The 17,990-nt window shown below is 33.6% G+C and overlaps 1 protein-coding gene across 4 annotated transcripts in view; it reads right to left on the bottom strand.

The window, feature by feature from the left end:
• LOC129740247 (glutamyl aminopeptidase-like) overlaps nt 1-17,990 on the bottom strand; it is a 65,714-nt gene that overhangs the window by 6,461 nt on the left and 41,263 nt on the right. The window contains exon 2 of one of the 4 annotated variants that reach the window (XM_055731853.1): nt 8,359-9,443. The exons of 1 other annotated variant lie outside the window; for it this stretch is intronic. In XM_055731853.1, coding sequence (XP_055587828.1) covers nt 8,359-9,269 — 911 coding nt within the window. In that variant the 5' untranslated portion in view covers nt 9,270-9,443. Of the gene's footprint in view, nt 1-8,358; nt 9,650-17,990 lie in introns of those variants that run through there. 2 more of the 4 variants (XM_055731855.1, XM_055731854.1) reach the window with 2 other exon arrangements.

Below are 17,990 nucleotides of genomic sequence, written 5' to 3'. Positions count from 1 at the left end.
TCGGTCCGGCACCTTGTGCATCAAGCAATTGTTGGTGTCCTCCTTGGGTGCCAGCAAATTTTTGTTGCTTATCCTTAACGTTACAAGAGACGATAAATTTGAATCGGAAAGCACAACTTATTGGGAGCAAAATTGAAGTTGATAAGCGCTAGGTATAGTGTTCTTGAGGATGAAAATCTCTCTCACGGGTGTTTTGATCGGCAAATTCTATCGGAGGATAACGATTTTTGGATTCCCTGCTCCGTTCCTTGCATATGTATTAATTAGTAGGCCAACCAAAAAATTTCACAGAAATGTATGGGTTTTTTTTTTTAAATATTAGTTTTTTAGAAAAACTACCGATTTTTAAATTATACAAAAAATATAAAAATGTTAACCAAAGTATTAAGAGTCCATTCAGCGCTTACGTGGTTGAAAAACATAATTTTTGAGTGGATTTTTTATTGCGTTAATAAAATTGCTTTTTGCTAAATTGCTCATAACTGATATTTTTTTTAATTTTGTAGGATCTAAAATAGTAGCATTCATTACAAGTTGCAACAAGTCATTTTTTTAAACCTATTTTTACAACTACATTTGAAAAAATGCTTAGCGAAATTCGAATATTTTGCAGAAATACTGCTAAATTTCCAAAGAAAACTGTCTCGAAGTCAGAATTTTAAAAGCGTTTGAACATAAATTTGACTAATTGCCACACAAATTATTTCAAAGATTGCGACTGTATACTTTTCTGATCAATAAGACACCTTAATTTTCCATAAATTGTAATTGTATTTCAAATCCCATACATAACGTTCGAAATTCCATAACTATTTTTGACACTGTGTTTACACGGCTCTGTCGATTGAGGTTAAGCGCAATGTTATACCGTTTTCTCTACCTATCTTGCTAAATGCATACTTCATATTGTTGTTTAGTAAGTAACCATGGGTAGTATGAAAAAAACTTAGTAATTGCTTTTGCTAAACTGAATCGAGCAGTCGAGCAGTCGCTTAAAGCAATTGCTTCGGTTGTTATGAATAAAGTTTTTTTGACAGCTGTTTTCTCAGTCAGGAGCTTTTACTTTTAGAACAAGCTAGTTTGGTATGAATAAAGCTCAAATCTGAAGCAATTGCTCGACAAATCTCATAGCAATTGCTTCATTTTCTAAGCATGCTCGGTAGCAGACTTTTCCTATAAAAAATTCTTCAATAACGTCATGAACTTATCAAATTAGCAATATTTCACTTCAAAATAATTCAAAAAGGTATTTTCAACATTGGTAAAGAAAAGTCGAAGTGATAACCCAATTTTTTTCATATTCCTGTCGTTGTATAAAATCATTCGTCTAAGATGACAATAAACAAATCAATTAGTAAATATTTCAAATTAAAAAAATCCGGCTATAGTGGAAGAAGTCCCAATTGGCTCATAGTAAGAAATAAATTGTAATAATTTAAAACATTATACAGATCTCTCATTTTTATATATTTTTCCTGAGATTTAAAAAAAAATCTAAATTAAAATGCGCGCCTATTGCCTATTTTTTTATACATCGGATTATCCCGATCCGAATACATGTGGGAGAGCTTATGATAAATATTAAAGCTAGGTCATTTTTTGTTTGACAATATTCGAATATGTATTCATTTTTCTTTAAACATCAACATAAGAGCACGCATTAACAAAAAATTCCGGTCGTTCTTACACCCACCACCCGCTTCGTCGACTTCAAGGCTACTTTAGCGGTACTTTTCAATTTTCTGATCGTCTTCTTTCATTTTACTTTAGAAAACTTCAGATTCTGCTGGTTGGATAGTTCTATTAGCTTTGATTGATTTCGAGCTAAATAAAAGCTACCGAAGCAATTGCTAAACCTTATTCATACCACTACATGTGTTTGTTTATGCAAACACTGGTCAACGTTCTAAACAAGTTAAATTTAGCCATTAAATCTACTTCAAAGTTCCCATATAGTGAAGTTGCTATGGAAGGCCCGTTAAAACTTATTAAACACTTTTAAGTTAACAAAAGAGTTCAACAGGGAATTTTAACAACTATTAAGCTGCACAAATATACTTGGAACCCTTTGATAGCTACTTGATATAGAAAAAATGAGAAGTAGGTAGCCAGTAGATTGTTTTTCTTCATACCAACATCAAAGTTTCCAAAAAGTTGAATCAGAAACCTACCTACCTGAACAGTTACTACTTAAAGCTTTTATTGAGTATTGGCTGAACTTCATAAAGAATGAAGTTCCATAAACCTCGAAATAACATTTTGAACAGCAAAAAAGTTCCACGAAACTTTTGTATAGCTCTATGTGAAATAATGAGATCGATCTTTAAGTAATATCCGAACTCTTTGTTGTTTGGGGACTTAAAAAAATCGTATAAGAATTTTTTTTTTTAGTAATGAAGTGTCTTTTTTCTTATCAGACAATCAGATATCCACTTGATTCAGTTATAATCTGGTTTTCTTAATGAGTTTTGAACACCTGACGACGTGTGTCACACAAACTAATTAAAATCTAAAGCAATAATTTTCTATATGATTCTCAATCAATCTGTTTTAAACTTTTAATAAAGTAACAATCCTAAATACCAGTCTTCTCTATAGATTAAAAACTTTAGGGGAGATATTTCGTATGAATTCGTCGAAATTTGTGTACTCTATTTGGGGGACTATCATTCATCGTTAAGAAGACAAACATTATTTATGTTAAGCTTACTGTTGAGTAAAAGAGACTATCAAAGCTCCCTTCCTTAGTGTAAATTATAAGTACATGGATATAATCGCTAAAAAGGCTTGCTTATAAAAGTTAAAGGTTACGATAAGCGATTTTGAAAAAAAAAAAAAAGGTACCCCAGGGCAACCCGCATAAATGAGGATTGTAGCCAAACGATTTCTCAAATAATCAAACGACGATTTAATAAAGCGTAAAAAAACGTTTAGCAAACGATTATTCAAACCTTGAAATACATTGGCCTAATCGTACATTCTGAATTCACTTTATTTTTAATATGTCGTTAGGTTATGTAATTGTTAAAAACTGTTAAAACACTTGTATGGAGGAACAGTTCTACGAACAGTTGAGATAATGTATAAAATCCACTTGTAGAAACGTTTTTTGTGCATCGAACCATTATTGCTATAGTTTTCTTTAAAGTTCTCTTGTATATAAACATTTATAGCAATTGTTTGAAAGAATTTAACAAAACGTTTTCCAACGTTATAAAAACGGTATTCGGAACCGTGCATGAATAAATCACGCACACATGGACAAATGTGTTTGGAGGAGTTTTAGGATTCGAATAAATAAAAACACCATTTCTTTTCATTATTTTTATATTATTTGAATTCACCGAGGCACCGAGTTCGTATTTCATTTGAAATTAGCATCCTACGAGGATGATTAATAGAGCCAAAATTTTCACTGGCCGCACATAGCTCACTATAGTGGGAGGTTCCCACGGCTGGGGAACTTGGATTCCGCGCTTGTAGGTTCAGGTTTCAGCTGCAGATGTTTTTTCTGTCCAGTTCCAACGGCAGCCGAATAATTTTGTGAGTTGTTGGTGGTCCTTTTCCACGAGCCACGGGCCCAAAGGAATCTGCTGTTTGAGGCCATATTTGCGAGTTGCTATAAAGAAAAAAATGAATTTATTGCTAATAACAGAAGAAAATTGATATTTTTGAAGATAACTTACCACTTTTAATCCCGAATTTTCGTGAATTCTCCGAAGTTGAAAACTTAACAGCGAAAACTTTTACCCGGCGCGCAGTGTTGTTTTTCTTTTTTTCACATTCATTAGACAGTTTTCGGCAGAGGTGCCAAATATTCTGATGATTTATGATTTGCACTTTTTTTTTAAACAAAATCTCCGACATAAATTTTAATACTTAAGTAATTTTTGATCGAATAGGATTTTAATTTTTTTTGTAAGTTCTTTATTTGAAACGGCTCATACTTTTAGGCTTTAAGGAGCCAAACTCGTTTTGTTTGATTACAATTGTTGCTTATATCTAGTTCACTTTTTGAAGAAAAAAGAAGATAGATAGGGAAAAATGAACATAAAAAGGATTATAAACGAAGATCAATAGTTTTTAGGAAAAGGTATATTTCGAACATGTAGTTCAAATCTATCACAGCCAGGACATCTCTCACTGGAACATAGGGTGGTTTTCCTCGGGCCCCAAGGGAATCTATGAAGTTCGTTCTAGCGAAAAGATGAACCTCGCACGATCAAACAATATATTTTAAATTTTTGTTTAGGTTTATTTTTGTTGTTAATTTGTAATGTTTATTTTCTGTCTATATGTTTCATTTGATTCAAGAAATAATCCTATATCAGTGATCAGAAGAAACTAAAAAAAACATAAATGTATGCTAATTTTCGTTTTGTTTAATCACCTACATTGTATTTATTTGACCCGAATGACAATTGTTAAAGGGTTTGTAATAAATATTAATTATAATAACAACCTAGATTGTATTTGTTTTTGTACTGATTAACGTGCAAAACCATCTGGCATCTTTGACCGGCGTTTCGATCGTTTTTGACGTGCGTATGACAGAAAGAATGGACGGTATGTGTAAAGGTTTAAGATCATTTTCACGATTAAAGAAAAATTGCAAGAAATCGTACATACCATTCTATCACCTTTCCAGATACCATCACATTTTCACATGAACGTAAATGTTTCGTTTTCATCGTTGTCGAAGTAAAGTTTGATAGAACATCTGCGTTTACAAAAACAATCACTATTTCTGAAACCGTAGATTAATTGTATGGACTGTTTTAGATATAGTTTTTTAGTATGCGGGAAGTGTAAACAGGGCTAGCAAACTGAGACAGACTTTGGTCCGCTTTGTTGATGTTTTTTTTGTTTTGAAGAATCTTAACATCACAGTTGATTATTCTTTTGAACTGTGAAGATTAGATTTGTTCAATAATTTTTTGAAATAGAAATCTTTTCTTGTTCAAATTAAATATTGGTTTTCAGCCGAAATTTCACATTTTTTATCAGATTTAAATGCGATTCATCTATAAAAACTTATATCTATCTGAAAAAACATTATTGTGGGTGTGGCACATATTGTTTAACTTGCATTTTATTTTGGCGTGAAACACATTTAGATACCACGCGGTTACTGAACATGCTTAATGTTGTTGTTTTTCAGCGGACACGAGGTTGCCAAAACACTTATAAACAGAGATGCCAATATGCCTGATTTTTCAGGGATTGCCTGATTTTTCGAGGCTCTGCCTGACAACCTAAAAAGCCATTGAATTTCCCTAATTTTTCAAAAAATGCCTGATTTTGCCTGATTTTTGCGAATGTGATGAAAAATGGGTAGTAAGGAACTAAATTAGGTACCATTGCTGAAGTTCGAAAGATTCCCATTAATTCATATCTTAAAAAGAGAATGAAAAGGAATCTTTCGGCTTTGATTCAGTAGAATTATGCAACCAAGTAGGCCCACAATACAGTAAAAATGTAGAGTGATGACCAAAAAAAAAAAAAGGTCATCACTTTTAGAGGAATTTCCGTTACTTATGTAGCCTGATTTTGCCTGATTTTTATTTCACCAGTTCCCTGATTCTTGAAAATATATGTTGGCAACCCTGCTTATAAACAATAAGAAATCAGCTGTTCGTTTGGAAAGCTAGTATATGGCTGATACTGCAGTTGGAAAGATAACGGTTTCAAAAGATCTAACTCGGTTAGGCCATGGAAACTGGTTCATCAACTATTGATTAAGAATTTATAAAAAAAATCTATTTAAATCGCTTATAATGTTTAATTTATTTATTTGTTCATTGGGATTTTAACATCTCTGGGTTCATTCATCCCTCATTTTAATGTTTAAAATTCTGTATATGTATCTTATCTGTATCAGGTAATTCCTGAGACAGACGTTAGTCCGCATTGTTGATGTTTTTTGTTTATAAAAAAATTATAACATCACAGTTGATTTTTATTTCGAACTGTGAAGATTAGATTTGTTCAATGATTTTTCGAAACAGTAATCTCATTTTGTTCTGAATAAATATTCGGATTTAGAACAAATTTCACATTTTTTATCAGTTTAAAATGTGATGAATCTATAGAAACTCATATCTACCTGAAAAAGGATATTTTGGCACATATCGTTTAACTTGTACACTCAGAGAAATCTTGGTTTTTGAACCAAAAAAAAAAAAGATTTTGATTCAAAAAAATATTCTATTGAAACAAACTCTTTTTTATTCGATACAATGTATTCTGAGTTTGATTCTGAAGAAAAAAAATTGAAACAAATGATTAATTCTTTGAATTAAAAAATACTTTGAATCAAAGAATGTCTTTTAATTTCAAAGGTGAAAAATTCTTTGAAATAAAGGAAAACAGATAAGAAACAAAGTAAATATTATTTGAGGACCAAAATAGGTTAAATTCCTATAAAAAAGAAAAAAAAATGAATTTTATTTGTCCCAGAATCAAAGTAATTTTCCTTTGTTTGGCCTCTAAACAAAGGAAAATTCCTTTGTCCTAAAAAACTTTTCCGCTGCGTGTATTTGATTTTGCTGATTTCGAGGTGAAACACATGTAGGGTCATTATCAACACTGAGCAGTCCTCGAACATGCCGTATGTTGTTGTTGTTGTATTTTGACTGATTGGCCTGAGGGACGGTGCCCCATATCGCCAATTCGATTAATGTTGTTATGAAGCGAACCAGATGTTGCAAAAAAAACTTGTTAACAGTGAGAAATCAGCTGTTCGTTAGACAAGCTGGGAAATGGCTAATTGACGTTGATCCCGTCCAATACAGAAAAATCTGTTTATATGAAACCGCTGCCGAAACATACTGGAACTCAACAAATGGCATGTCAGTCACTCAGTTCGACACTCAAACATAGCAAACGCGGCGCTGGCATAAAGGCTGCCACACAATACCGCGTCGGACGTCGCGTCGAGTCAGCTGTCAACGCCGTCGTTGAGTACTAAAACGCTGACGCGACGCACTCTAGAATTTTCGCACCACAATATAGCGTCCACTGACAGGGCTGACAGCGAAGTTTTGAAACAAAACTCGGCAAAATGTTTCATTGAATTTATTTTTATTTTTGAAAAACAGGAAAATAAAAATCAAGCTCAAATTTAAAATTAATCCTTTATGATTCCATCATTATGTCAAATGTATTTGAATGTTGAAAATAAATTTCAATGACGTTATTCAACAAATTTGTTTAATCGAGGAGACAAAATGAAGATGATATGATTTTTGAATCTATTTGTGTCAAACATTGACGAAAAACATTAAAAAGGAATAGTTCAAACACTTTTGACGCGCTAAAATTTTGAATTATTTCAAAACCAAAACGTCGACGCTGGAGAACGCTGCAGTTTAGAACAAGTTTCGCGTTTTAGTACAATGACATCACTGACGCGACGCACCATTGTGGTGACCCAAACGGAAAATGGCATTCCCAAAATCAAATGTCAACGCGACGCGACGACGGACGCGCTATTGTGCGGCCGCCTTAACAATGCATTTATATGAGGCCCCGTCCCTGAGACCCGACAAATATGGGAGACTTTCAGCAACCAAAATGTAAACATAAACAAGTCTCATCAACTGAAATCACACTTCAAGTTGCCGATTGTGGACGAGGCTTTAGTTGTTAACAGCGTTACCACATATTCAGATTTTCTGTAATAATACAGATTATTAGAAATTTCTGAAACCAAGATAACACAGATAACAGATGTTTGGAAATTTATGCAGATTTTCAGCAAATTAAATTTTTTAAATGATATTTTGTTTATATTTTGAGTAAATCGATAATGATCTACTTCTATGATCCAACGTTCACAGTCACAAAGTTAAAAAACCTTCCAGATCAGGGATCGGGAAAGTAACAGAACAAAGTGTATAACGACAAACAAGGGTTCAAAAACAGATTTAAACCCAGATCGGACATTACATTTCACGAAATGTAACTTGCAATGCTATGTTAAATATTATTGACTTACTTCAGCTGCTGTGGAAATTTTTGAAGCAGTATGCACTGTGAAGAAAACGGCTTATTACAGAGACATTTGTCCTCATTTTCTTATTTCAACTGATGGTTGAACCTAGTAAGAAAACATTTCGCAGTTATTCGTATAAAGTAAAACCACAAAGCAATATTCGTGTAGCATAATGATCATCGTAATGTAGCATTAGTGTCCGGAAATGAAATTTCAGATACCGATTTCTATACAGATTTTTGAGATTTGATACAGATTTAAAAGATTTTTTGCCTCGAAAATACAGATTTAGATGTGGCAACGCTGGTTGTTAACCTCAGAATTTGTAATCAAACCTGATTCAGCGAAAAGAAAATGCTCACCTGGTTGCGTTGCTTCCCTTGTCCCGATAGGTGCTGCTATAGAATCCCACAATCTGGTTCGTAAGATTCCCTTCGAAGTCCAACCCGAGCCGATACTCTCCGCTGTCGATAGACTCGGTTTCAACTACCCAATACTGATGGGTATCATACGCGTAGGCTTTTTTAATCTGCACCTTTGTTTCGCTTTTGTTCGGAAGCACCCGGTTTAGGAACGTATCGGTGATGGCCAGCTTGTTGCTATGTAGCACTACGTAGTCGGTCGGCTCACTTATGGTGATATTGATCCTTACCTGACCGGTAAATGTTCCCTGTTCCAGATCGGGATTCATCAGTAAGTCATAGTGCTTCGGCTTGATGTGCCGGGGCAGACGGAAAGATAACTTTTTGACGATTTCAGATGCTCCCATTTTCAGCACGTTCATTCCCACTGTTGTCCCGGTGAAGACTGAATTTGGCAGAAAAATGGCCGTCCGATTGTTGTCCACAGCGCTGTCCAAGTTATCTTGGTCAAACGATGATGGTCGATCAAAGCTATCGAGACTCTTGGAAGCCTTACTCTTGTTGTTGTTGGCGTCGTCGTCGTCCGCAGATAACGTTTGGTCTGGGAGGATTGGAATCCGACTCAACAGATAGGACGAAAACAGAGGAGGCGAAGATTGGGCCGATAGATTCTTGCCGATGAGTACCAAAGCACTCAGTAGACAGAGACAGAGCACAAACAAAAACACACAAGTTGCAATCAGAGAGAGAATGAGAATCGAGCGTCGTTTGCTCAGCGTCACTTCTTTTAGAGAGGCACTTGACGAGAGCATCGAATTCCGTTGCGCGGGAAAATGTGATGATGGACGAATCGCGGATGGTGGACATGCACCACCAACGACTTGCCCGGAATGTTGGATTTTAGCAGTCATTTTGCCGGTGTTCCTTCCGGTGACGAAAATCAGGATCACTTGGTCTAACACACACAATATTTGATTCTCACTTAAACACTCATTTTTGTACTATGGGTTTCAAAAGTCCGACAACACACTTCAAACACTTATTTTCTAACGTTAAGCAACGGAAAAACGTTTTCTTTATCCACGCTACAAATTAGACTGTTGTTTAGGAAACAATTTTGCTTTCGGTTTATTTCACTAAGCTGATGGCGGCAGGGAGATTGTAAAGTTTGCTCAAAGTGTTCTTCCCATCGACCGGCTAAATTATTGGTGGCGCATCAGACGGAGGTGAAAAGTTGTGAATGCAGCTCAAGGGCAGCAACTTTGGTCGTGGAATTGCTGCCGATGCCGTACCTAATAACTAAATGCCTAATGTCTAAGCTAGCGCGGTCGATTAGAGTGGCTGCATTAGATACGGGGTTATTATTTGCTTTAGCTATAGCAACTCGGATAGCTGCTGAGCTCGTGGCGTGAGGCTTCAGTTTGATCTGAATTGTATTTAACTGGAAATCAGAAAATATAGCAGGAATGTCTCTGAAATTGTTTGCTGAGGACAGAACTTCATATCATAATTGCGTGTCAGTTAATCAGTATGACATAGAAATCGGAAATATAGGGTAAGGGACCTATTTTGGACCGCTTTGGTGGCTATGCTATTTTTTTTTAAATAAAAAAGTACATGTAACAATTTTTGACTGCTTTATCCGTTCATTCCGAAGATGAAGGCTTTTTCTATCGAAACATATCGTCGTTTGTAGCAATCTAACAATATTTAAGCCTAAAAACGCGTTTTTTCGGTCGGTCGGTATTTTGGACCACCAGGTTTCTATTTTGGACCACCCACTGGACCTATTTTGGACCACCCTTCAACCAAATAAGTTCTTTATCAATTTTGCTTAATTTACGACTGCGATTGATGCGCAATTATGTGAATAATTCAGTTAATCTTGTCTTTTCTTATTGTTGATAATGTTTTGAAAATTCTGACATCACACTGCAATCTCGACGAAATTTGTTTTGTAGTGTTAAATGCTGGAAGTTGGCTTATCTTCAGGATCAATTTTCTGGACGCAAATCTCCTTCAGGCGACCCAATTATAAGTTAAGAAAATCTGACATCATCAACTCCGCGACATCAATTCATTTTGGCTTCCAAAACCATAGTGGATTTGGATTGGCTTCAGTACTGTAGAAACCATAGGTTCAAAATGATAAAAATGTGCGAGAATTATGCTAATCATCTAAAAGCCAAATTTTTTTCGCTAAAAGGTTCACAAAAATTCAGTTTTATCTTTAAAACAAACTTTTGATATAGGACAAAGGGGCTGACACTACTACTTTTTTGCTTTTAACACATCTCAACAATTTGTTCCCAAGTTTTGAAACATATAGGACCTTGTTTCGACATTCATAGGTCTAATTGCTATTTAAACAAGTTTTTTTTGGTTCTTCGAGCATGCAAGCTAGTTTTCAAGCGTTTTATCATAGCTGTGAGCATGCTTGCAATGGTTAAATTCATCACAACTATGCAGAAAACCTCTTGAAAGTTGACTTCAATAATGCCACGTCTTCCTGAAAACGCATTTTTTCAATCCAACTGAGAAAAATCAAAACTTCACTTTCAATTTTCTCTCCCTTATAAGCTTATTCAATGAAATGTAAAAATTGATTAGCATCATAAGAAGTAGCGTTAACTAAACTTGTTGAAAATTTTTATGATTAACATGATTTATGAGAGAAATATTGGAAAAAGCTGCAAGGTGGTCCAAAATGTGTACCCGGTCCAAAATAAGTCCGTTACTCTAATACAGATCCGAAAATCAAAGCATTTAAAAAAAATAAACATGATATTCTTATTGAACTTGCAGACATGATTCATTATTCAGATTTGCTCGTCGAAAAATGTATAAGTAAACTCGATGAGTAAGTGACACCCAAGTTCCTGCAATCAATAAACACTAATTTTATAAATGAAAACAAACCAACTAATGTGAGGTGCGACTCTTAGCGCGTGTTATCATCAGATTTGTTTTTCTTGAAATAGCCGCCCTATTCAATGATTCATTTCTAATCCTCACATGAATAATGTATTCAGAAAATTTAATCCAAGCTCTATTGCTGTCAAACCATCGATAATGGCAGTGAATTGTAAAGTAGAGTCTCGAACTAATATGGTTGTTGATAATCAAACATTTTAACCTTAGAAATAGACAATTGCACAATTAAACTTGTCAATCATCTTACTGTGAAGATTTACTAAAGTTGGTACCCGTGGCTTCAATTAAAATTATCTATAATTTTCAACATGATAACAAACGTTTGAATTTGGCAACTCGCCCGAAAGACACATTCCACTGGGACGTGAAATCGCTTTCCGGACTATTTTGAACTGTAATTGTTCTAGAAGTCAACCAATTTACTTGATAATGAATCCCTTTAAAATGCATATAGGGGAGGTAAGGGCATAATGGGCACCTTAAGAAGGACGCTTATTTAACTGCAGAAAGCAGCTATAATATGTGAGTTACATAATTCGGTAGTTAAAAAATTTAAGTCCTTTGTGATATGATCGATTACTTCTGTTACTTCTCGTTAGAAATAACCATTTTTGATTTAAGTACATACCCCTTTGATTTCCTGTTTTCTTTGTAGAAACAGGATATCGGAATCTTCGAATAAGTTGTAGAGAAATCAACAACGAACAAAGCTATGTCTCTTTAAAGTTGCGACGTGAATGCACTAAGCTTAAACAGAACAGGATACAGACCCCGTTCGATTTTGGCAACATGCCCGTACATTTTGTGTTGCCAAAATCGAATGTTGCCAAAATCGAACGGTTTTTTTTTCTCATCTTGTTTTTTAGTTATTTTTATAAAATAACTATGATTTTTATCAAAAACGTTGAGTTCAGTAAATTTTCGACCATTTGTAGTAATTTTTTAATTTTTTCATCATGTTTTTTTATGAATTTTGCACTTTTCTTGTTTTTTTTATAATAGTTGTTTTCTTCTGTCATATTTGCTGTTTTTGTCATTCTTCATCTTTTTTCAGTTGTATTTTGTCATATTCAGTCTATTATTTGAATTTGTTTTTTAACTTTTTGAATTTTTCATCTTTTTGCCATTTTTGAGTACTTTATAAAATTTTTAAAAATCTTTGGTTTTTATTGTTGCATTTTATCACCCATTCAGAGCATAAAAACGTATTTATGATGTTTGTCTGAATTAAATTGGTCCTGTTATACCGAAAACTAAAAAATGATTCTAAAAACCGTTCGATTTTGGCACATGTGCCAAAATCGGTTGTTGCCAAAATCGAATGTTGCCAAAAACGAACGGGGTCTGTATATGTGAACTGAATTCACGTCTCGAAATTCAAGTCATTCTGAACCATTCTTAAGAGCAGGGGTCGGGGAACTTTTTGAATCATTACCCCAAAACATTTTTATTTAAGTTGATATTAACCCATGACGAAGAGCAAACAAACGAAATCGAAATTTTTGAACATCTTCATATTATGCACAAACAAATTCATAAAATTACAAAATGAAAATATACACTTTTCACTCACAAAATATTGACTATTACCCCCAAGAATTTCACTTTTACCACATTTGGGGTAATTTACCCCGGTTCCCGGACCGCTGCTTTAGAGCCATCAAATTTTATGTACACTTTTAAAAGTGATTTTTTTATTCCGACTTGTACAATAAAGTACAATCATAAATTTTCAGTATCTTTCCCTAATGTGTTCCTTGGGGCCGTTCACTAATAACGTAAACACGATTTTGGAAATTTTCAACCCTCCCCCCCCCCTGGTAAGACAAAGTAAGATATTTCAAAACCCCCATCCCCCCTTGTAAGATCTTACGTTTTTTATTCTTTGAGAAATTGACACGTTTTTTTTTCAAAAATAGCTTGAAAATATTAAAAATGTGACATACATGCTTCAAAGCAAAGCACTTTTTAAGTAAAATAAGCCAAAACTGTATTTTAAAACGATTAAAGAAAACATTATTCAAGACGTATCATGTTTGGGGTAACAATTATTTTCAATAAATTTTCACAATCGAATAAAAAATATAAAATCTTAATTCCGATTTAAAAAAGAGAGATCAGGTTAGCACAAGCTACCATAAAAAATTGTTGTTTTTATCATTCGATACAACTAGAATTGCGGCAAAAATGATTAACGACAATCATGTTGTCAATTAACTTAAAAGCTCAGACTCATTCAGCGGTAAGCGATAAAGTTTTAGGATTTTTTTGGTAAATCGTTTGTAAAATTTAGAGTTGGTAGTGTCCATCACTGAAAAAACTGTCTAGAAATTCATTATTTAAAGCGCCTTATATTGATTTTTAAAGATCTTTTCTGGATGAAGTCATTTTCGAAATATGATGGATTCAAATCGTGGTGTCACAATGCGTCATTTTGCTTTTTGTTTCAATAAAATTCTCAATTAAAACGTTTCTTATGATGGAAAGCGAAAAGCGAGGATTTTTTTTATAATGTGATTTACTGTTTTGATGGCATGTTGGTTTGAATTGGTTCTCTATAAATTTTATAGAACCTGCAATTTTTTCTATTAATTCAAAGACATTAACAGATAAATAATATACCATCAAAATTAACCAACAAATAGGTAGTGAGTAAAAAAACCTGAGTTTCGTTTGGCTGTGGCTGTTGCTGTGATGAATATTTAATGTAACATTTCTTACGTAAGATTTTTGGAAACCCCCCTACCCCCCTAGTAAGAGATCGTAAGCAAATGTGAAACCCTCCCATCCCACCTATGTGCTAACGTAATTAGTGAACAGCCCCCTTAGTTTGACTGGCACTTAATAAGCAACATATTGAAGAATAATACGTTTAAGTTACTACTGTTTCTCAAAGTTTTTCTTTGAATGTTCAAGAAACATTTTTTTTCTTATCATTTGTTTCATTTTTTGATACACGAACGGACTACTACAACAATTTAAAGAAAACAAAAAGTGCTAAATTTGTCTTAAACATCATAAAAAGTAATCAAAAACACTGAACATTGTTGAATTAATTTAACGTCATGTTTAAGTCACTTTCTGCAATTTTTGTTCTTGTTTTGTATTTGTTTTATAAATTCAATGAAATTTTTATTATTTTTGTAATTTTTGAGAAATTAAAGCCATTTTTGTCATTGTTGTTATATTTGATAAACGTTAAAGAATGTTAAAACATATTTATGGCGTTTGTCTAACTTATATTGGTATTAGGAAGATAGAATGTTTAGCATTTTTGCATTCTTTAACATAATATAATAAACATGTAAGACACAAGAATGGAACAACTCGCTGCATGACGATGATTAATTATGCTGATAATGTTTCGAAAAGAAAGAAACGATATGTGGAATCCAAGAAGGGAAGATAATAAAATCTTTCTGTTTTGAGTTTTAATTTTATTGTAGTCTTGTGTTTGGGATTTTATCAATTTTATCATTGCAAAGTAACGCAATGCACAAATCTTTTTTTTTTTAATATTTTTTGAAAAACGTTAGTCATAAGATAAATTTATGGATAACACCTTTTCAATAAACATTCGTCATAAGTTAAAGGTCCCAAATTAAGCACCAATGTTCAAAACCATTTTCTGTCTAATTTTTTGTAGTCAGATTTTGCAGGTTCGCAATACCGACGGCAGGTGGCGAACCTGAAAAATTTGACAAAAAATGCGTGTTTTATTTTTAAGTTGGGTGGCATTTCCTAACTGGGATACCATTTCTTCAAATCGATCGATGCGCTTTCTGGAATCGACATTGCGTACTGTTGGAAAAATTATCCAGAAAACGAAATCGAGTATCCAGTCAGTATGGTCAGTGTTCTACCTGTGCATGGGCTTTTCGAAGAGTTAGTGTCGAAATTGATTGACGATTTGATCTACAATTTTTCATTTTCAACGCGCCAGCACTAAATTTTACTTCGGAAGTCCGGACTTCCGACTTCCGAAAGACTTCCGACAAAGAAAAGTTAAGTACTAGATTGTCAGAAGTCTGTGTTTTGTTGTCAGTTCACCAGCGACGTTTCAAAAAAAAATTATTAAAATTCACAACATGTTGAGATGCGCATCGACGATGAAAATTCCTTTTGAATGCTCATTATTTATGGTTCAGATTCGAAAATCCAAGGCAAAAAAAGTTCCCAACGAGCCTGGAAAAGCAATCTTAAATCGAATGGCCTACCTGATATTCTCCATGTACTATGGCCTACTAGAGAGTTGTGACCAGAGCTTAAAACTGTCGACAGCCTTGCGTGAATGTGAAATTTCTCTCCATTCAGAGTCTTCCGTTTTCGTTTCCTTCATTGCCTTCTCTCACTCAAAAAGCTCTCTCTGACTGACAGCATTTACAATTTTCTTTCGCTCATCTTCCCATTCGTTTTGGCCTACGGTCACAGTCACTTCGAGGACATGACTGTGAGCTTCAATGCAAATTCAGTCATTTCGATTTTGAATGAATGGAATCCGTTTGAGAATAGTTAAACTTACGCGTTGTTCCCGGCGCAATGCTATCAAATTAATAGCGGCTAAACGGTAAACGATAGACTCTTGATGTCTTTGAGAGAATTTATTAACGCAACAAGATCTTTCACATTCTATTTAAAAATAAATCATTGATTCACATAGAAGGGAGATAAAAAATATTTAAAAAAATACTTCGTGTATACACCTGATTCATTTAATAGATCTGTAGATCGTGCAATTAAAAAAATTTGTCGAGGACATCACAGAAATCGAATGAAAAAAACAGAAAAAGTTATAAGCAATTTAAAGAATTAAATGAGAATTTTTCAGTTTTTGTTAATCCTCTAGAACCCTATTTTTTTTTCGCTGAAAAATTCACAAAAGCCTAGTTTTATGATTACAAACAAGGTTTATTCTACGAAAAACTTTTAAAATGAGACAGAAATTTTGAGAATTGCATAGGAGCTAAAGAAATTCACTTTCAGTACTTTTTCGATTGTAGTTTCTATAAATTCAACCAATTTCTCCTTAATTTTGAAATATATAAATCCTGACCAATAGTTATATTTTAAAGTAATTTTTGTTGAAATTTTTCCACAAATAACTGAGATATTTCAACTTATACCAAAAGTAAATATTGTACATATTTTTCGAATTGTTGTCATACTTTTCCAACCCCACCTTTAAGTGGGGTTCATATCTCCTACCTAACTGTTTCATCTCTCCTACCTAACTTAGGAATTTGTCTTCTAAAAAAATCAATCCTCATTGACCAAGGATTTCTGAGGCTACTAAATTGATCATTTTTCGAAAAATAGCTCAATTTTTAGTTTTCTCATATTTTTAAACTTTTCTTAGCTGTTACTTTTGACAACTGCTTGTCAAACCATTTGCATTAGTATGGTTATTTAGCTTACCATATTTAGAAAGATTCTGCGAAAAAAGTAATAAAAATTATTGTAGTAAAAAAAATGATTTTATGGCGATTTTAGTAGACCCCGTCTTAAGGCGGGTTTGGCACTAGAGGGTTAAATAATTTTTTTTTGAATAAGTTTTAGAAAATCAGTGAATTTATCATTACACATCAATGTTCAAATTGCTAAAACACCCAACTTTGTTGAACATTATAGAGACAAGAAGAATTTATACCAATTCAATGCCCTCAATTATTACTTCAAGAGTATTTTTTTATTATTTGATTCAATTATTCAAGTTATCAGCTTTGCAATGATGTTAAAACGAAACATTAGATTGCATTAGTTTATTTGTATACATTCAATCACTATTGAGCTATTGCTGTTGTTGTGATTTATCATTCATTTATTGACTTTTTCTAGGTGAAAACGCATCAGTTTGCAATTCATCTAGTGAAAATCATTGTTTCGTGTGCTTACATAGTCTGAAAGCTAATAATTTTGAAAAATGAATCCATTAATAAAAATGTACGAACTCAGCCAAACTCTTATAAGTTGATTGAAAATAGGCATTTTTCCCTTCTAGATGAATTTTTAAGATGTTTTTCAATAGAACACGAAAGTTTCTGTTGCGTAGATAAATTGTCTCGAAGACATCAAGTGTCTATCGTTTACCGTTTAGCCGCTATTAATTTTGATCACTTTTTTCGGCCTACATGCAAAGTAGCACAGGCGAATATGATTGGCTCACTCATTCAAAGAGGATCCAATTGAATGATTTTTGAACGTTTGATCCTGTCACGACTTTGTGGAACGAATGAGTGTGAAACGAATGGTGAAACAAAAGAGAAGACATTCACAGTCAACAAGAAGCTCGCTCTCTCCAAACGGAGATTATTTCACCGACTGCCGGAGAAGATGAAAGGGAGAGCTTTTTCTCTCACATTCAACCCGTTTTCTGTCAATGAAAGTGACTGTTTCAAGCACTGGTTGTGACAACTGTTTAACTTCAAAACTCTATTGAAAGTGTAAAATGTCTTAAAGTTTGGGTGTACTTTCGGAGTGATTTCATATTAAAGTAGCATATTTTCAAACTGCAGTATATCTGAAGGTTGCTTATATATGAAAACGAAAACATGTGCACTTGAAAGGGCATTTGTACATCTCCTATGATTTGAACATATAATTTCTGAACTTTAACTTCTGAAATCACTTTCCTGAAAGATAAAGTGAATCGAATTTTTCGTTATTTGAGGTAATTTTTTTTAAATTGTCATTGGAACATA

The sequence above is a fragment of the Uranotaenia lowii genome, chromosome 1 (assembly GCF_029784155.1).
Source record: "Uranotaenia lowii strain MFRU-FL chromosome 1, ASM2978415v1, whole genome shotgun sequence".
NCBI classification, from domain to species: Eukaryota; Metazoa; Arthropoda; class Insecta; order Diptera; family Culicidae; genus Uranotaenia; species Uranotaenia lowii.
This window is presented reverse-complemented; position numbering and strand designations above follow the sequence as displayed.